This window comes from Panthera uncia, chromosome E1, assembly GCF_023721935.1.
Source record: "Panthera uncia isolate 11264 chromosome E1, Puncia_PCG_1.0, whole genome shotgun sequence".
Classification (NCBI taxonomy): domain Eukaryota; kingdom Metazoa; phylum Chordata; class Mammalia; order Carnivora; family Felidae; genus Panthera; species Panthera uncia.
Window position 1 is genome coordinate 25,590,883 of NC_064814.1, and position 18,505 is coordinate 25,609,387.

An 18,505-nucleotide genomic window follows, 5' to 3' on the forward strand; every position below is an offset into this window, starting at 1 on the left:
AAAAAAAAAAAAAAAAAAAAAAAAAAAAAAAAAGCAGCATGCCGGAAAAGCAAGAAAAAGCAGTGCCGGAAGTTAAACGTCGGAACGTTGCTCCTTAGAATGACACCCGACCCTCCAGAGGAAGCGTGGGCGAGTGGTGTTCTGCCAAAACGGACTCCCCGGCAGCCGAGCCGGAAAGAAGCGTTCCGCGCCTGCCGGCGCCAGGAACCACGTGGGGCCGGGGCGTGTTTCCGGTGCCGGCTTCCCCAGCCGGAGTTGCAGCTCGAGCATCTGGAGGGGTGAGATGGGTTCTGGGTCCTGAGAGGAGGGGGAGATCAGTGGGGTCGGGGTCGGGGGAGGCCAAGGGGTCGGATGAGTCCGGCTCTGAGAGGTGGCCAGAGGGATCGGTTGGGAGGGAAGGGCGGGGCAGCGCCGGTGGACAGGTGCAGACCTGTCAGCGCAGGTCCCACGCCACGTGGACTCGCCTTTGTCCGAGGCTACCTTTCCGAACATCGGGCCGCGACGACTGGGATTGTGCCTTATTTGTCTGTGTCGCGTGCAGTGCTGGGCACGGAGTTGGGGCTCAGTAAGTTCTTGCTGAATGAATGAATGAATGAATGAATGACGGGTGTGTGTCTGGGTTGGTATGGTGGACATTTATAGGAATTCACCGTATGGGTATAAGGAGTATTTTGGCTCCTTACCCCCATTTTCTCCTGTGGAATCTCTGCCTGTCTCGAGCTTCCATTGGGAGTTCTCCGCCAGCCTTTGGGCTTTGTCTCTTTTTCTCGGAGGTGCAGGGTGATTACCATTTAAGATATTTTCTTTGCTCTTATTGAGTGCTGGGCCAGGAGGCTAGGTGCCAGGGACAGACACAGCAGTAAACCATACGTGTATACAGGCCGCAGACCAGTGGGGAGACAGACCCACAAACAGAAAATTCAAATATGTTAAGGTGCTGTAATAAGAGGTTAAAGTACAGGAAGAGAGAGCCAGGAGGTGGTGTGGCGATCCACATTAGGGATTGTCTTTCAAGGTCAGGGGCCTCCTCCATTCTCATCTTGGGTAGACAGAGCAGGTCATGAGCCCAGTCTTCTCTGTAAAAGGCGAGGTCTGGGATAGACATTCTCTAGGCCTCTTTCCTGCACGATGTCCCATTTCACGTGGCCCTAGTTCTCTCAAGATCCACCTTTTACTGGTTTGTCAGAATCTTCATGATGTCTTATGATGGAGCATAAATTGCATCGGGAAATTGGGAATTTGGTCTTCATTCTGGTGCCCTAGATTTGTTTTCTCATTCGTAAAATGAAAGGGATTCCAATGAAATAATCTCTAAACCCCCTTTCAGTCCTAATACCATGACTGTGGTAGTAGGTCAGACCGTTTCATTCTGCTTTTTGCCTGACACCACTTTATCCCTCTAGTTTCCCTTCTCTGGATTATTCACAAAATGTCTTCTTCCTTTTTTTTTTAACATCCCCTACCTTAGTTCTGCCACAGTGTTGGATACAAAATAGATGCTTAATGGAAGCTTATTAAGTCAAATGCCATAGAAATTATATGGTCCCTGCTTTTGCACGCTCCCCCATCCTGGGATATTAGTTCAGAATTAAGGGCACTGAGGAGGAATTGGGTTTTTGGGTTTCTTTGTTTTTTCTCTTAGGGAAAGTTCTTTTTTCCTTTAGGTACTTTTTTTTTTTTTTAACAAAATGTCCTTTTTTTTTACATTTATTTTATTCTTGAGAGAGAGAGAGAGAATGAGTAGGGAGGGGCAGAGAGAGAGGGAGACGGAACCTGAAGGAGGCTCCAGTCTCTGAGCAGTCAGCACAGAGCCAGACAAGGGGCTTGAACTTATGAACTGTGAGATCATGAGCTGCACCAAAGTTGGCGCTCAACCGACTGAACGACCCAGGCCCCTCTCTTTTTAATTTATTTATTTTGAGAGAGACAGAGTGCAAATGACGGGACGAGGAGCAGAGAGAGAGGGAGAATCCCAAGCAGGCTCCACGTGGTGAGCAGACAACCTGATGTGGGACTCGAACTTATGAAACTGAGATCATGACCTGAGCCTGACTGACTCAGGTGCCCCCTTTAGGAACATTTTTTATACGTGTGCTCTTCTAGAGTATTTTCAGTGCGGCACTTGTGGTGAACGCATTTTTTTTTTTTACCAAAGAGACTTTTGGAGTTGGCTTGACAGATATAAACCAGCTTTATGGGGTAATCCGCTTGAGAAGGATAATGATGTAGGCAGGATATTCAGTGCTGTTTCATCCCTGCAGCTGTCTATCCTCAGGACCATGGCCAACAGCGAACGCACCTTCATTGCCATCAAGCCTGATGGGGTCCAGCGCGGCCTCGTGGGAGAGATCATCAAGCGTTTTGAGCAAAAGGGATTCCGCCTCGTTGCTATGAAATTAATTCAGGTAAGTGGACTTCATTCTTCATATTTCTGTTCTCTCGGAGTACAGGGCAACGTTGTACGTTAGCCTCTCGGATTCTCCCTTCCCCTCCTTTGTAGTCTTCCCCACGAAGGGTGAACACAGATGTCCTGAGACCTGGAAACAACTCGGTGGCTGGCACTGTGGCTGAGTCTTGCAACAAACCAATTACTGGGACTTTAGAAATAGCCTCCCTTTCCCTTTAGCAATGCAGAGTTCCATATGTTACCGCAGCACTGTGATTTCTGACTCAAAGCCCTGGGCATGTTTGAGCTCCTGGTCTTGAACTTCTTGAGCAGATTATGTCAGAGAGCTTCTCCCCTCCCCCACCTCCCTCTCTGAGGCAGGTTGTTTGTCAGCAAGGAAATCTTTCTGTCCTTACTTACCGCCCACTTAGTGTGTAGCATATATTAGGCGCCATCAGGGGATGTTGGGGGGAAAGCTGTGGTTTTGGTCTTGGGGGAGCCCCCCCGAAAACAGTAGAGAACAGACGCATTTGCAACACACCTGCCAAGCAGTATTCCGGAAAAATGAAAAGAATTAATTGGCCAAGAACCCTTTTTCAGACAGGCCTGGGAAATGAGAATTCAAATTCTCAGAGCAGATAAATTAGGGGACAGTCTTTTTTCCCAGCACTAGAGTCATCTTTGGACTCTGCTGGTGCATTTTAAATGGAATTTGGTTTGCAGTGTAGTTCCCGTGTGGTGTTTTGGGAAAACCGCTTTAGTGTAAGGGGCGGGGTGGGGGGGGGTAGATGGGTGTTAATGCAGAGGGGGGTACGTGATGGAGTCGTTAGTGCCGGGTATCGGGTCAGTACTGCTTTCCAGAGAGTTTGCATATTAAATTAGGTTTTGAAGGTAAAGCGAAATGAACAGTATTGTTGATCACATGTGCTGGACGCATGTGTTTTCTGTAGCCCTCACGATGACCCGGAGGTGTACTTATCTCTATGCCTGTGGTCGTTGGAACCTGGGGCTTGGAGAGGTTAAGTAATGAATCTGAAGGCATGCAGTCAGTGATGCAGGGAAGATTTTAACCCGGGTCTCTCTGACTCCTAAGTGTGTGCATTTTTCCTGTTATACCAAGTTCCCATCCAGGGTGTGGGCTTGGTGAAGAATGGGGCGAGGGATGACTGCCTTGAGTCTAGGGTTGTTTATAGGTGACTTGGAGGAGGAAAGACCTGATGTCCCCTCCTCCAGAAAAAAAAAAACAAACCACGCTGTAATCTGTTCTGCAGATTAAAGATAATCAGAAGCAATGACTAGAATTAAAAGAGTGTTCTGGTAAGGGAAGGTCAAGTCAGTGTGTCCGGAGGCTACCCCTACCAGTCTTCCATTTGGATTGGGGGTTGGTGGGAGAGGGTGAATTGCTAACATGGCGTGATCACGCGGCTGTGTGATTTTACTTTGGCAAGTAAGTATCAACCAGAGGCTGAGCGGCAGGATGTTCTGAATGTGCTTTTTGGCAGCAGATGTCCACGCTTGTGGGTATCCCTGCAGTGTGCCCTCCACAATGCAGTCCTACAGAACTGGGAAAACTAAGGGTCCTTGTTAGACCCTGAACAAGTGTGTGCGCAGTGGCAAAGAGAGAACACAGCTGGGTGAGTCGGGATTGCTAGGCAGGTGGTTTCCTCCCCAGCTAATTTGATTTGGTCCCACATACCGTCCTTGGCAGTGTGACAGTTTCTAGTTCCTTCTTCATCAAAATTATTTATTGCTAGATGTCATCTTTTTCCCCTCCCTTTTTTTTAAAGTTTTATTTATTTATTTTGAGAGAGAGACAGCGCTAGCAGGGGAGGGGCAGAGAGAGAGAGACAGAGAGAGAGAGAGAATCCCAAGCAGGCTCCATGCTGCCAACGCAGAGCCAGACGTGGGGCTCCAACCCATGAAACCGCAAGATCATGACCTGAGCTGATACCAGCAGTCAGACGCTTAACCATCTGAGCCACCCAGGGGCCCCAGATGTCACGCTCTTTTGAGTGGTTTGTGTGGAAATCGCATAGTTGCCATACCCGCCTTCATCTTCTGAATAAATCTGAAGTATCCCTGAGAAGTGGCCGGGTTCAATTTGCTTCTCATCCATTGCCAAGACCCCCCCCCAACCCTGACTTCCTTTTCACGTTTTAGTTGAGGCTTGCTCTCAATGAATGGAAATTCATTGTATTGTTAGTTTTCCTGTCTGAGTTGGGATGGCTGGATTCAATTCTAATGTTCTGTGGTTCTGTTCTGATCAGCCAAGGCCAGTAGGGGGGACATTGGTACAAAGCTGACGCACTTTTAGTCTCTGGCACAGCTCCCCTCTGGTAGTGTTGGGAAAGGTTTGGTTTGTAACAGAATCAGTGCGCTACGAGCTCACGTTTCAAACAGCAGCGAGTGGGAAATAACTAGATGGCTGATCCTTAGATAGTTTGAGGGTCAGTTCTCATCCTCTGTTCCGTGAAATAGGCTTCCGAAGACCTTCTCAAGGAACACTACATTGACCTGAAGGACCGTCCATTCTTTGCCGGCCTGGTGAAGTACATGCAATCAGGGCCTGTGGTTGCCATGGTGAGTGCGCACGTGTGGGGGCATTGACGCGAATGACTCAGTTGGGAGCCAAGAGTGTGTGCTGTGATTCTCGCCTCTGACACCAAGTCCTCACTTAATACAGAGGGAGTGGGGGCTGGGAGGATTGGACAGTTAGGATGTGAGTTGGCTCTCTGACCCACCAAACACAAAATACATTTGTTTGCTGAACTGAAGACTCATCGCGACTCAAAGCTGGGAGCGATCGGCAGAGTCTGCCTGATTCTGCACTTCTGGAGGGAGGCAGATTGTCTCTTGTTTATTGCAGTATATATGGGTTGTCCTCATTGTGCCACACTCTCTTCCAGACGCTGGGGATATAGTCATGAATGAGACAACACAGGAACTTATTTTCATAGCTTTCCTTGCCTATACATCTTGAAGGGGAAGATGGGCACATAATGAAGAAACGTATATATATATACATATACATATGTATGTATATTTATTTATATTCATATATATATATGTATATCTATTAGCTAGTGATCAGTGATTTGCACAGAATGAAATAGGATGATGTGACAAGTGACCGCTTTAGATTGGGTGGTCAAGGAACATGCTTTTCAAGCTGAGATCTGAGTGAGAAGGAGCCAGACGTACACAAAATCACACTGAAGAGCATTCTCAGCAGGAAAACAGCATGTGCAGAGGGCCTGGGCTCTTGAAGGACAGAAGGAAGGTTGGAGTGGCTGAAGCCTGGTGGGTAGAAGAGAAGGTCAGATGACATGAGTTCAAAGATACGGGCAGGGGCCAGATCAGGCAGGGCTGTGTCGGCCATGTACTTCATGGGCTCTGGGACGAATACCTGGGAGGTTTTACACTGGGCATTTTTAGAGACTGCTCTGTTCAGAAGGGATCGTAGAAAGGCAGGAGTGGAGGCAGGGAGACTGGTATTCCCGTTGTTGGGATAAGCAGATGCTCCATAAACGTTTCTTCAATGTTAAGGGGGCTTTTTTGTTTTCTTGTTTTGAATTAATAGTTTTCAGATTTTCTGCTGAGATTGGTTTTCTTCCTTGACCATTTGTTCTTTTATCCTTGGAGGTCTGGGAGGGGCTGAATGTGGTGAAGACAGGCCGGGTGATGCTGGGAGAGACCAACCCTGCGGACTCCAAGCCCGGGACCATCCGTGGAGACTTTTGCATCCAAGTTGGCAGGTGAGAGTTGGTGCTTTTGCCTTCTTCCAAAATCTGAGTTAGGTGACACGAGAATTTGGCTTCCTCGGGTACCCGGCTGGCTCAGTTGGTAGAACATGTGACTCTTGATCTTGGGGTTGTAAGTTGGAGCCCCATGTTGGGTGCAGAGATTACTTTAAAAAAATCTTTTAAAAAGGCGGGGGTGGGCACCTGGGTGGCTCAGTCGGTTAAGTGTCCGACTCTTGATCTCAGCTCAGGTCTTGATCTCACAGCCGTGAGTTCAAGCCCCATGTTGGGTTTTGCGCTGGGTATGAAGCCTACTTTAAAATAATAATAATAAAAAAAAATTTGGGTTCCTGAGTCTGGGATGGACATGATGCCATATGCAGATGAATTTAAAATAAGTTCATTGTGTTTCTCCCTCTGAGTTTGGTGTCTGGCCTGGCGAGCTCCCTGCCACCGGCCATCGACATCACTGTGGTTGTGCCTCTCTCGAGAGGGTAGGGCCTGGGACAGCATACCTTGTTGGCCGGAGCCCGTTCACTGCTGGCATCAGTGTTGCTAGGAGGGCCGGATATGGGGAGGGCATCCTTCATCCTGACCTTAACTGCAGCTGTGGGCTTTTTCTTTTAACACGAACTAATGTACACGGAGCTTTGGCTGTTTCTGCTGCAGTGGCTGCGAGCTGTCTGGCAGTGGGTGTCAGGGGGAGCTCCTGGGCAGTTTAATCCTTTGGGTCTCGGTAACGTGGCCATCTCTTCCCCCTTCCAGGAACATCATCCATGGCAGTGATTCCGTGGAAAGTGCGGAGAAGGAGATTGGCTTGTGGTTTCAGCCTGAAGAGCTGGTGGATTACAAGAGCTGTGCTCAGAACTGGATCTACGAGTGACGAGAGAGCAGACCTCAATGCTCTGCCCGTTCCAGCCCCTCTCCCTCCCGTGAGCAGGGGGGCCAGCCTCTAGCAAATCCGGTTATTTTTGAGAACTTCCTTGTAATGCGGAGGGGAACTCCTGGAGCTGGGAGTGCTCCCTGAACAGTATTATGTACCACCATCAGATTAAAATATCTCATCCCAGTATAGGATCCATGGAGTTGGTTACTTTGTATCGCCTCACTGCTTTGGATTCTTTTTTCCTTTTCATGTACTCTGGATAACTGAGCTAATAGTGTAAATACTATATAAAATATTTTTATTGGCCTGAGAGATCTCTCTCTCTCTCTCTCTCTTTCCCTGTCCCTCTCTTCACCCTGTATCCCATCCACTTTTGACACTGAGCCAGTCAGCAGCCATCCAGGAAGGATCTGCTAGGATCTGCAGAGGATTCATTGGAAATAAAAGCCTTTCTGCTCTTGAGAAGCTCTCAGGGACTCAATGGATGGGGAGTGTGAGAAGTTGTAACTACTCCAAAACAGAAAGGCTGTGTGGACAGTGGGCCTGGGTCCCTGGGATGACCTTAAAAGAAGCAGGCGAGGGGCGCCTGGGTGGCACAGTCAGTTAAGCGTCTGACTGTTGGTCTCGGCTCAGGTCCTGATCTCACAGTTTGTGAGTTCAAGCCCTGCATGGGGCTCTGTGCTGATGGTGTGGAGCCTGCTTGGGATTCTGTCTCTCCTCCCTGCCCCTCCCCCACTCGTGTGTATGCTCTCTCAAATAAAACTTAAAAAAATTTTTTTTAACTTTTTATGTTTTTATTTTATTTTTGAGGGAGAGAGACAGTGTGAGTGGGGGAGGGAAGACAGAATCTGAAGTAGGCTCCAGGCTCTGAGCTGTCAATGCAGAGCCTGACGTGGGGCTTGAACTCACAGGCTGCAAGATGGTGCCCTGAGCCGAAGGGACGCCCAACTGGCTGAGCCACCCAGGCACCCTGAAACTTAAAAAAATTTTTTTAAAAAAGGTAAAATCTTGTAAGTAGCTTTGATTTGTTAGGGCACTGATTTGGTTGCTTTAACGGGCAAGCTGGAAATTTACTTACCTTTTTTTTTTTTAATGTTTATTTATTTAAAGTTTATTTTTTATTTTTTAGAGAAAGAGAGGGGAGGAGACAGGATCCCAAGCAGGCTCTGCACTGTCAGCACAGAGCCCAGTGCAGGGCTTGAACTCAGAAACCATGAGATTATGACCAGAGCTGGGACCGAAAGTCGACGCTTAACCCACTGAGCCACCTAGGCGCCCTGGGACTTACTTACCCTTTATTTAAAAATGGACAGCACTGTGACTATAGTTCACAATACTGTATGTACACTTGAAATTTGCGAGGAGGGTAGATCTTAAGTGTGCTCACCACACAAAAATAAAGAAAAATGGTAACTATGTGAAGTGATCGATAACGTTCATTAGCTTCATTGTGGTGATGTCACGCTAGATGTAAATTGAAACATCAAATCGTATACCTTAACTACATACAAGTTTTATTTGTCAGTTATACCTCAGTAAAGCTGTAAAAAGCCCAGAAAGTCCACATAGCTAAGTGGAGGTAGTGATGGTGAGGTTGTGAGCCTTGAGGTGGTCCGGTGACTCCTTTCCTTCTCACCAACGTAACGTGGGTTACCACCCATGCCTAACAGCAAGTTGGGAAAGAGAGTGGAGCGTTCTTTCAAGGGGGTAATCCTGGATTTACCCCCTTTGCTCCCCGCCCCATCTCATTGGCCAGAACTTAGTCACGGGCAAGTGTCTCGCTGTAAGAGAAAGTGGAACCTTTTTTATTTGGTTTTTATTTGGGCGGCCTTGTGCTTGGAGAATACTCAGAAATTCTCTGAGAAGGAGGCAAGTGAGAACAGATGTTGGGGACTATGACTTTTGCCACAAACTTGAGCGGCTTTTCCTTCTTGGTATTTTGCCTGTGCCCTGGCTTTGGTAGAGAGTAGAGAGGAGGGGAGTTGGGATGGGGGCTCCCGTGTCCTCCCAGTTTCCTTGGGGCATCCCTGACAAAACTAAGATTAAAGTGCGCAATGAGAGTTGACCTTTGCATACTTCGTGGGAGGATTTCCTCCACGAGGGGCTACTGTTTTCTTGTCCAGCTGAGGACTAGAGGCATTTCTGTTGCACGCAAAGCCTGGCCTGTTTGTTTTGGGGGGAGTGAGATGAAGTGCCAGCCCTTTGGGGAATGAGTATGTGTGTCGTGAGGCAGGGTCAGCGGTCACACCTCGCCCAGTTAAGGGCAGTCTTTGCAGGAAGGACAGAAAAGTGAGCAGAAGGCTGCCCCTGCAGAGAGGTATTAGTGACGGGGCCAAAGGGGCAAACAGCTCTCCAGAGAATTGTCCGGTGAGATTCCCAGCCTCCTTCCCACAGTTGTCATTGGATAACTCCGAAAAAGAAGTCCAAATTAGGGCTTGGCCTCGAAGCCACAGGGAACACTAGTCGTCTCTTCTCCAGAATGAGGGCTGTGTGTTCATGCTCTGTGACCAGAAGTTTGGGAAGCCAGCAAGGTGTAACAGGGCTGGACTGTCTGTCGCCTTGCAGCCAGGACTCACGGGTGCAAAGGCACCCAGCTCGGAGGGGCCCATTCAGACCAGGTTCCACACAACCCAAAGGCAGAGGGGAGTCATGGTGAAACAAGAATGGGATTTATTCCAGGGAGGCCACCACCGGGAAGACAGTGGACCCTCTCAAAGACTGTCTCCAAAGGACTGAAAATACCTTCCAGGTCTTATGTTGTTTTGCTTTTTGTTTGCTTTTGTTCTTTTAAACATTTTTTAGAAGTTTATTTGTTTTGAGACAGAGGGAGTGCGGGAGGGGCAGAGAGAGAATCCCAAGCGGCCTCCACGCTGTTAGCACAGAGCTGGCAGTGGGGCTCGATCTGATGAACAGGAGATCACGACTTGGGCTGAAATCAAGAAGCAGAGGCTTAACTGACCGAGCCACCCAGGCACCCCATTCATTGCTTTTTTGTTTTTAAAGCATCCACACACAGCGTGGAGCCCAGTGTGGGGCTTAGACTTGCGGCCCTGAGATCAAGACCTGAGCAGAGACCAAGAGTTGGACCCTTAACCGATTCAGCCCTGCTTCTAGGTTCACATAAAGCTTACGTGGGACAAAGGTCGGTGCGTACCCACAAGTGGGCAGCGAAGGTCAAATCGCTCACTGTCTTGCAGTCAGTCACCCTGGTCTTGCTGGCTCAGGGCAGTTCTTGTTGCTTGAGGGGGTGGTTTGTTTCCATCACGGGACGCTTGCCTGCAGGGTTTTCTGCCTGAGTGAAGAGGGAAACTAAAAGGAAGAATTTAATCAATTAGCGAGTTTGAGGTCAAAATGGAGGTAGTTGAAGCCCAGTTTCAATCTAGCAGGTACAGCTTGTCAGTGCAGTGCCGGGAGCACTAGGGTGAGGACACAGGGCTCCCCTTGATCAGCTCACTGTCCTGAAGGGAGACAGACAGATACAGGGCTCTCACCATCTCGGGGTACAAGCGCTGCTGGATGGGGGTCTGGAAGGGCCGAGAGGAGGGGCCCGCCGCCTCCCCAGGGACCTGGGACCCCCCCCCCCCCCCCCAAGGGGGGGGGGCCCTCTGCAAACATGACAGGTCTGCTGTAAGACACTCGAGAATCTTGTCAGGGGTAGGTCTCAGGCTGAACTGGAGAACCTGACCGGAGTGTGTGTGTGTGTCGGCAGAAGGTACACAGTGTGTGTGCGTGTGCGCGCGCACGTGCCCGCGTGTGTGGCGGCAACAGGTACCGAAGGGAGGGTGCGGACTGGACGTGCGTAGCTGCGCCCCGGCCGCGGGACACCCGGGTGGAGAAGCCACTTCCCGCTCCGGAGCCCCCACCCACTGCGGGCGAGCCCGGGGCGTGGACAGGGGCCACGGGCCGCGGCGGCCTCGCGGGTTGGGCGGCGGGGCGTCCGGGGTGTGGCCGTCGCAGGGCCCTCCCCCCGAGCGGCTCCAGACCCCGCTGCCAGCTCCACGTCGCGCCTCCCGCCCCGCAGCGCAGCCAGCTTCCCGGTAAGACGCCGCGGGCGCGCTCCCCTGTCGCCCCCCGGTCCCTCCCCGCAGGCGCGCTCGCCCCCCCCCCCCGCTCCTCTCCCCCCTCCTCCCCAGGCCCGGTGCCGGGTCCCCTCCGGCGGGGCGGCGGCGGCCGGGAGGCGCGTGTCCCCGCGGAGCGGGCGGAGGGGCCGGGGCGCCCGCGGGGTGGGGGGAGGCGCGGGCCGCGTCCCTTGTCCGCGCGGCCGCCGGGCCCTGAGCCGCCGTTGTCGCCCGCAGGCCATGGCCCACCAGGAGCGCACGTTCATCGCCGTCAAGCCGGACGGCGTGCAGCGCGGCCTGGTGGGCGAGATCATCAAGCGCTTCGAGCAGAAGGGCTTCCGCCTCGTGGCCATGAAGTTCCTGCAGGTAACGCGGCGCGCCGCCGGGGTGCTCCTGCTTCCGCTCCCCGCCGTGGCCCTCGCCTCCGCGGCGACACAGCCGCCCGAGCCCAGCCCCGAGGCCCGCGAGCCCCGGCGCCCTCCGCAAGGTTAAGCGGAGGTGACGTGTCGCCTGCCCGGGCTCGCTGCCTGCGGGGGAAGCCCGCCCCCGCCCGGGCCTATGCCCCGGCCCCCGTGGGCTGCAAGTGTGTGTGTGGGGGGTGAGGCTGCAAGTGCCGGGGGGGGGGGGGGGCGGTGGCGGGGGGAGCCCTCCCACAGCCGGCTCCCTCCAGCTTAGGGCAGTGCCTGTCACTTCCACGCCACAGGTGGGGGCACAGATCTGGACCTTAAGGGATAAGTATTGAAATCTTAACCAGGCCCATCTGGGAAGAAGAGAACGTTCTCGGTTAACATCTGAAATGTTTACAAGGACACTGGGAACGGACCTCTCTCTGGCGTATTTCCTTCAACGGCAGACCCTCCACATCTAGATTTTCTTTTTTTTTTTTTTTTAATTTTTTTTTTTAACGTTTATTCATTTTTGAGACAGAGAGAGACAGAGCATGAACAGGGGAGGGGCAGAGAGAGAGGGAGACACAGAATCTGAAACAGGCTCCAGGCTCTGAGCTGTCAGCACAGAGCCCATTGCGGGGCTTAAACCCACGGACCGCGAGATCATGACCTGAGTTGAAGTCAGCCGCTTAACCGACTGAGCCACCCAGGCGCCCCCCACATCTAGATTTTCAAATCACCTACTCTTTAGGGTTGTACCATCCCTAACGCCAGGGACATTATGAGGGTGTCTTCATGATCTGAACAGTCTTTCTACTAAAAGAGTGTCAGGGTTTGGAGAGGATAATTATTTTATAGATATACGTGTATATATCTATACACATGTATGTATATGCGTATATGTATGTGTATATATATATGCACACATATTGCATACATGTATACACACTTACATATGAATGCGGGTTAACATATAACTGGACTTCTAGAAAAGCCGTCCTTTGAATGGGGGGTTCTGGGGTTGGGATGGATCCATATTTGAGCCTCTCCAGTTTACTTCCTAACTGCAACCTCCTGTTCAATGCCAGGCCTCGGAGGAACTCCTGAAGCAGCACTACATTGACCTGAAGGACCGCCCGTTCTTCCCCGGGCTGGTGAAGTACATGAGTTCCGGGCCGGTTGTGGCCATGGCAAGTGCTTTTGGGGGGGTATGGAGGAAAATAAGGGCTGGTACAGGACTGGGCTTGCACAGTGCCCGTGTGTCTTTTTAGACATCGGCCCCAGCTACTCCAAATGCCTTGTTTTACAAACGGAGCCTGCTGGAGTTACTCAGTCAACAGAGCTGCTAGGAGCTTGGGAGGCAAAAGCAAGGGGAAAAAGTTGTCTAATCCAGTGCTAGAAATAGAGCAGTCGATTTCCTCCTGTGACATTTGTGTCCAGTTGGGAAGGAAGAGAACAGAGGGTACAATAAGGAGGCGCAGAGTCGTGGAGAAAGTGGACCTCCTTCCTGTTCTCTGAGGATGGCTTTGTTTCTGCTCTTCCCTGCAATGCACTTTTTGTTTTCATGCAAACCTAGTGTCCCGTGCTAACAGTCTGATGCCCATCCCGCTGCCCCTGTTCCAGTCTGATCACTTTTCTCCACCCTTCCGTCACCGTTTCTTGTCCGTGTTTGTGGCTGCAGAAGGGCCTTCAGTCCTGTTAGCCTTCCTCTCAGGCTGGGAAGTCCCTGGGTTGGGTAGGTGGTTTCTTTGTCTCCTCGCAGCGTGCCTGGGATGGAGTGCGAGCACCTTACACCGGTCCCTGCTGTCTGCTGGGGCCGGCTGGTTGGCCATGTCACTGACTGGTCTGATTGAAGTGTGCCATCAGGCAGGGCTGAGTGTTTGTTCCCGGTGGCCCCAAAGGACAGATCTGATGCAGTTCCTTTTCCCTCCTGTCCAGGTCTGGGAGGGACTGAACGTGGTAAAGACGGGGCGAGTGATGCTTGGGGAGACCAACCCAGCAGATTCTAAGCCAGGCACCATCCGTGGGGACTTCTGTATTCAAGTTGGCAGGTGAGTCCCGAGGGGTGCCAATGATGTGTCCTCAAAGCCACTTAAAAAGGGTGGGGGGTGGGTACAAACCATTTGGGGCATATCCCAATTTTAGGAAGGCTTGAACTTTTAAAATTAGGTGGTAATGATCACTGGATGAAAGCTCCCTTAAAGAGTTACTTCCCCCTGGGCTACTTAAAATTTTAACCAAAACCTCACAGAAGGGAGCTGCATGTGGTAGGTCTCAGGGGACACAGCCAAAGAGCCTCTGCTCTGTGCGGTGCTGTGTCTGTAGGCGTGTCATTTAACCCTTTGGTTCCCTTGCTGTATAAAATCTGGGCAAAAACCTTACAGAGTTTAAGATCCGAATGGAATAGAGGGGTTGGGCGTGTGAATGTCTTGGCTGAGCTTTGCAAATTAGTGTTGTAAGAAAATGCAACAGAAATGGCCCCCGATGGTGAATGTATCCCATCTCGTCTGGTTCTCGGTCTGGTTCTCCCTGTTTTTCAAAATGAGAGAAGTAATGTTTTGTGGCACAGCAGTCTTGGGGTACAAACACTCGTTTTGGAAGCGGGAGCATAACAGAGCTGAGCCACGGGATGCTTTTGATCCAGTACTCTTAGAATTTTATAGTTGCTTTTAAGAGGAAATGCCTTGGGTCTCCTGCTTCAGGTGGCAGTTTGGCGGGAAAGGTCTGCAGCGACCATCCTTTGCTTCAGCCGCGAACAGACTTTTGCACTCTAAAATGTGGTAGCCAGTGATTGTTGTCTCTCTCAGGAACATCATTCATGGCAGTGATTCAGTAAAAAGTGCAGAGAAAGAAATCAGCCTGTGGTTTAAGCCTGAAGAATTGGTTGACTACAAGCCTTGTGCTTTTGACTGGATCTACGAATAAAAGGTGGATGGAGCATCAGTCCCCTTCGGCACCCCCTGATGCGTCCCCGGACACTGCTCTGCATTCCACTGACTTGGAAGCCAGAGAATCAATCTTTCTTTTCTAAAACTTACTAATAAAGCCCTCGGAAACTGGTGCAGCCTCCTGTGCTTACTTGATGCCAAACTGGAAGAAGTGACTTGGTCCCTTGGCTTTCATAGCATTATCCAGAAGCAAATGATCCTACTTGCGGTGGAAGAACGGTCTGCCCCTTGTCAGCATCTGGGTGCACTTGTAGAATCTAGGAGGGAAAGTAGTGAGGCGGACGAGGACAAGTGTGGCACTGGTTGTGTGAGTACGGAAACTGAAAAGGGAATAATGAAAATAAGTATCGCAGCTGCCTTAGAGGATGTAGAAAAAGGTGGGTTTCCGTACACAGAATTTGTTGAAACTCGCCAAGGGTGAAACGCGGACCAGTCAAGTCCAGAGTTACATCTTTGTTGACTGAAAACTGGGCGAGTTATGTCTGAAGAAATGGAAGTCTAAGGACATCTGTAAGAGGAGGATGACGCCCCTGCAATGCAGGTGTAAAAGAATGTGGGGTGCCTGGGTGGCTCAGTCAGTTGAGCGTCCGACTTCGGCTCAGGTCACGATCTCGCGGTCCATGAGTTCGAGCCCCGCGTCGGGCTCTGGGCTGACGGCTCAGAGCCTGGAGCCTGCTTCCGATTCTGTGTCTCCCTCTCTGTCTGCCCTCCCCCGTTCATGCTCTGTCTCCATCTGTCTCAAAAATAAATAAAACCTTAAAAAAAAAAAAATTGGAGGTTACGGGAATATGTGGGTTTATGAATAGCTTTGTTCTGTTAGGCAACTGGTGAAAGTTGATATGCGACTTGCATATAAAAGACTCCGTATTATTTAAGAAAATTTTTTTTCCCCCTCGGGGCGCCAGGGTGGCTCAGTCGGTTAAGCTTCTTTCTGACTTCGGCTCAGGTCATGAGCTCACTTTCGTGAATTTGAGCCCCGCATCAGGTTCTGTGCTGACAGCTCGAATCCTGGAGCCTGCTTCGGATTCTGTGTCCCCTCTCTCTCTGCCCCTGCCCTGCTCGCACTCTGTTTCTCTCTCTCTCAAAAATAAAGATTAAAAAAAAATTAAAAAAATTATTTTTCTGTATTCTTTTTGAGAGAGAGTGAGAGAGCATGAGCAGGGGAGGGTCAGAGAGAGGGAGACACAGAATCTGAAGCAGGCTCCAGGCTCTGAGCTGTCAGCACAGAGCCCGACGTGGGGTTTGAACGTGCGAACCGTGAGGTCATGACCTGAGCCGGAGTTGGATGCCTGACAGACTGGGCCACCCAGGTGCCCCATTGTTACTTTTTTTAATGCATATCGCTAGACTACAAAACAATGACAAAAATACATTGACAGTTTGGTGCAAAAAATGTTACAAGTTCAACATTTTCTAAATTATTTTTCAATGTCACATTTAATGTTTTTATATGCTATGTGCTCTCACTACATTAAGTAGAAGTTTGATTATTAAAGTTACAGATGGGACAGTTCCGAGGTTCAGCATTTTTTTTTTTAATTTTTTTTTAATGTTTATTTATTTTTGAGACAGAGAGAGACAGAGCATGAATGGGGGAGGGTGAGAGAGAGGGAGACACAGAATCTGAAACAGGCTCCAGGCTCTGAGCTGTCAGCACAGAGCCCGACGTGGGGCTCGAACTCACGACTGCGAGATCATGACCTGAGCCGAAGTTGGCCGCTTAACCGACTGAGCCACCCAGGCGCCCCCCGAGGTTCAGCATTTTAATGTGTCCCCCGGTGATCCCTCTGCACACGGGCTGAGGTACTTAGATTAGCAGCAGCAGTTAATTATGGGCTTATTTTGTGTCAAGGCTGTTCTAACAACTTTACATACATCAGTTTATTTACAGTCTTCACAACTCTTAGGAGGTTGGTATCCTCACTTTACGACTGAGGAAACAGAGCCAGATTACAGACTTAACCAGTAAAGGAGTAAGGTTTCAGTGCCGGCAGCTGGATTCGGACCCCACGCTCTTGACCACTCTGCTTTACCTAGTTTTCCTTCCAAGTGACTCCAGAAAATTATAAGGTTGGAGGGTAACTGGAGTCAAATTTGGAGTGGGGAAAGCTGTGGACTTTACGGTGTGGACTTAAGGACTCACTTTGGTAGTGAATGAGAAAGGGTGGACTGTGGTGAGGGTAAATGCTATATACCAGCTAGGTGTGTGAAAGCAGTTAACTCCTTCAGAACCTTTTATGATTTCAGTACAACTTTTATTTGAACGTGTATTACACGCATTGTTTAAAATGCGTTACCTTAGGGGCCCTGGGTGGCTCGGTTGAACGTCCGACTTTTGTTTTTTGGCTTAGGTCACGATCCCAGGGTCATGGGATTCAAGCCCATCGGGCTCTGTGAGTGTGGAGCCTGCTTAAGATTCTCTCCCTTGGGGCGCCTGGGTGGCTCAGTCGGTTAAGCCGCCGACTTCGGCTCAGGTCACGATCTCGAGGTCCGTGAGTTCAAGCCCTGCATCGGGCTCTGTGCTGACAGCTCAGAGCCTGGAGCCTGTTTCAGATTCTGTGTCTCCCTCTCTCTGACCCTCCCCCGTTCATGCTCTGTCTCTCTCTGTCTCAAAAATAAATAAACGTTAAAAAAAAAAAATTAAAAAAAAAAAAAAAGATTCTCTCCCTCTCCCCTACTTGCTTGCCCTCTCTCTAAAAAAAAAAAAAAATATATATATATATATATATACACATATATATGTATATAAAACCTTTAAAAAACCAAAATGCTTTATTTTTTTCATCATAATATGTTCTTTAATCTCCACCCCCTGGTTCCCTCGTGCCCCCACCCACCTCCCCTCTGGTAACGGTCAGTTGTTGTCCAGAGTTGAGTCTGTTTCCTGGTTTGTCTCTATTTTCCCTCCTTTGCTTGTTTTTTAAATTCCACATTGAGTGCAATCATGTGGTATTTATCTTTCTCAGATTTATTTCACTTAGCATTATACTCTGCTCTATCCATGTTGTTGCAAATGGCAAGATTTCATGCTTTTTATTTATTTTTAAAGTTAGAGAGAGAGGGAGAGTGGGAGTGAGAATCTCAGCTGTCAGCACAGAGCCTGATGCAGGGCTTGATCCCACAAACCATGAGATCATGACTTGAGCCAAAATCAAGAGTCAGATACTTAACCAACTAGGCCACCCAGGCACCTCCCATTCTTTTTTATAGTATTTTATTATTTTTATTTATTTTTAAATTAAAAAACATTTTTTTAAATGTTCATTTTAGAGAGAGTGTGTGTGTGAGCAGAGGAGGGGCAGAGAGAGAGGGAGACAGAATCCTAAGCAGGCTCCAGGCTCTGAGCTGTCAGTACAGAGCCTGACATGGGGCTCAAACCCATAAACTGTGAGATTATGACCTGAGCTGAAGTCAGACACTTAACTGAGCCGCCTAGGTGCCCCTATTAATTTATTTTTAAAGTTTATTTATTTTGAGAGAGAGCACACACAAGCGGAAGAGGAACAGAGAGAATCCCAAGCAGGCTCCACACCGTCAGCACAGAGTCCGACGCGGGGCTCAATCCCACAAACTGTGACATCATGACCTGAGCCGAAATCAAGAGATGCTTAACTGACTCAGCCACCCAGGCGGCCCTTTTTTATTTTTATGGCTGAATAATACTCCATTGTATTTATATATACACTATATTTTCTTTACCCATTTATCTATGGATGGACACTTGGGCTGCTTCCATAGTTTGGCAATTCTAAATAATGCCGCAATAAATAATGGTGCGTGTATCCCTTTGAATTAGTGTTTTTGTATTCTTTGGGTAAATACCCAGTAGTGTGATTGCTGGATGGTAGTGTAGCTTTTTGTTTTTTAAGTTTATTTGAGAGACAGAGAGAGGGAGAGGTGGTTCTAGTTTTAACCTTGAGGAGCCTCCATACTGTGTTCAGTGGCTGCACCAGTTTGCATCCCCACCAGCGCATGAGGGTTCCTTTTTCTCCGCAACTTCGCCAACACTTGTTTCTTATGTTTTTGATTTTGGCCATTCTGACAGGTGTAAGGTGATATCTCATCGTAGTTTTGATTTGTATTTCCCTGATGGTAAGG

General features: G+C 49.5%; 2 protein-coding genes and 1 long non-coding RNA gene across 3 annotated transcripts; 2 read left to right on the top strand and 1 right to left on the bottom strand.

Moving 5' to 3' along the window:
• The first annotated feature begins 184 nt into the window (after positions 1 to 184).
• LOC125926718 (nucleoside diphosphate kinase A) lies at positions 185 to 7,198 on the top strand. The gene is made up of 5 exons (XM_049636425.1): positions 185 to 278; positions 2,262 to 2,405; positions 4,865 to 4,966; positions 6,029 to 6,141; positions 6,892 to 7,198. The coding sequence occupies exons 2-5, from the start codon at positions 2,280 to 2,282 to the stop codon at positions 7,007 to 7,009; spliced, it is 459 nt and encodes a 152-aa protein (XP_049492382.1). The 5' UTR covers positions 185 to 278; positions 2,262 to 2,279; the 3' UTR covers positions 7,010 to 7,198.
• Positions 7,199 to 9,667: 2,469 nt separating this feature from the next.
• On the bottom strand, positions 9,668 to 10,585 carry LOC125926719 (uncharacterized). The gene is made up of 2 exons (XR_007459144.1): positions 10,167 to 10,585; positions 9,668 to 9,941 (listed from the first exon to the last, which is right to left on the bottom strand). It is a non-coding gene; the product is annotated as an uncharacterized LOC125926719 (long non-coding RNA).
• Positions 10,586 to 10,953: 368 nt separating this feature from the next.
• On the top strand, positions 10,954 to 14,519 carry NME2 (NME/NM23 nucleoside diphosphate kinase 2). Its single transcript, XM_049636424.1, has 5 exons — positions 10,954 to 11,049; positions 11,308 to 11,436; positions 12,548 to 12,649; positions 13,398 to 13,510; positions 14,267 to 14,519. Exons 2-5 carry the CDS (start codon positions 11,311 to 11,313, stop codon positions 14,382 to 14,384), a joined length of 459 nt encoding a protein of 152 aa, XP_049492381.1. The 5' UTR covers positions 10,954 to 11,049; positions 11,308 to 11,310; the 3' UTR covers positions 14,385 to 14,519.
• The last annotated feature ends 3,986 nt before the right edge of the window (positions 14,520 to 18,505 follow it).

Bases quoted from the DNA above. Each gene is read 5' to 3' on its own strand.
- LOC125926718 (XM_049636425.1), top strand. From the start codon at position 2,280: ATGGCCAACAGCGAACGCACCTTCATTGCCATCAAGCCTGATGGGGTC. The intron at 4,967-6,028 runs GTGAGTGCGCAC...TTATCCTTGGAG, and splicing joins CAGGGCCTGTGGTTGCCATG to GTCTGGGAGGGGCTGAATGT. The intron at 6,142-6,891 runs GTGAGAGTTGGT...TCCCCCTTCCAG, and splicing joins TTTTGCATCCAAGTTGGCAG to GAACATCATCCATGGCAGTG.
- NME2 (XM_049636424.1), top strand. From the start codon at position 11,311: ATGGCCCACCAGGAGCGCACGTTCATCGCCGTCAAGCCGGACGGCGTG. The intron at 11,437-12,547 runs GTAACGCGGCGC...GTTCAATGCCAG, and splicing joins TGGCCATGAAGTTCCTGCAG to GCCTCGGAGGAACTCCTGAA. The intron at 12,650-13,397 runs GCAAGTGCTTTT...CCTCCTGTCCAG, and splicing joins CCGGGCCGGTTGTGGCCATG to GTCTGGGAGGGACTGAACGT.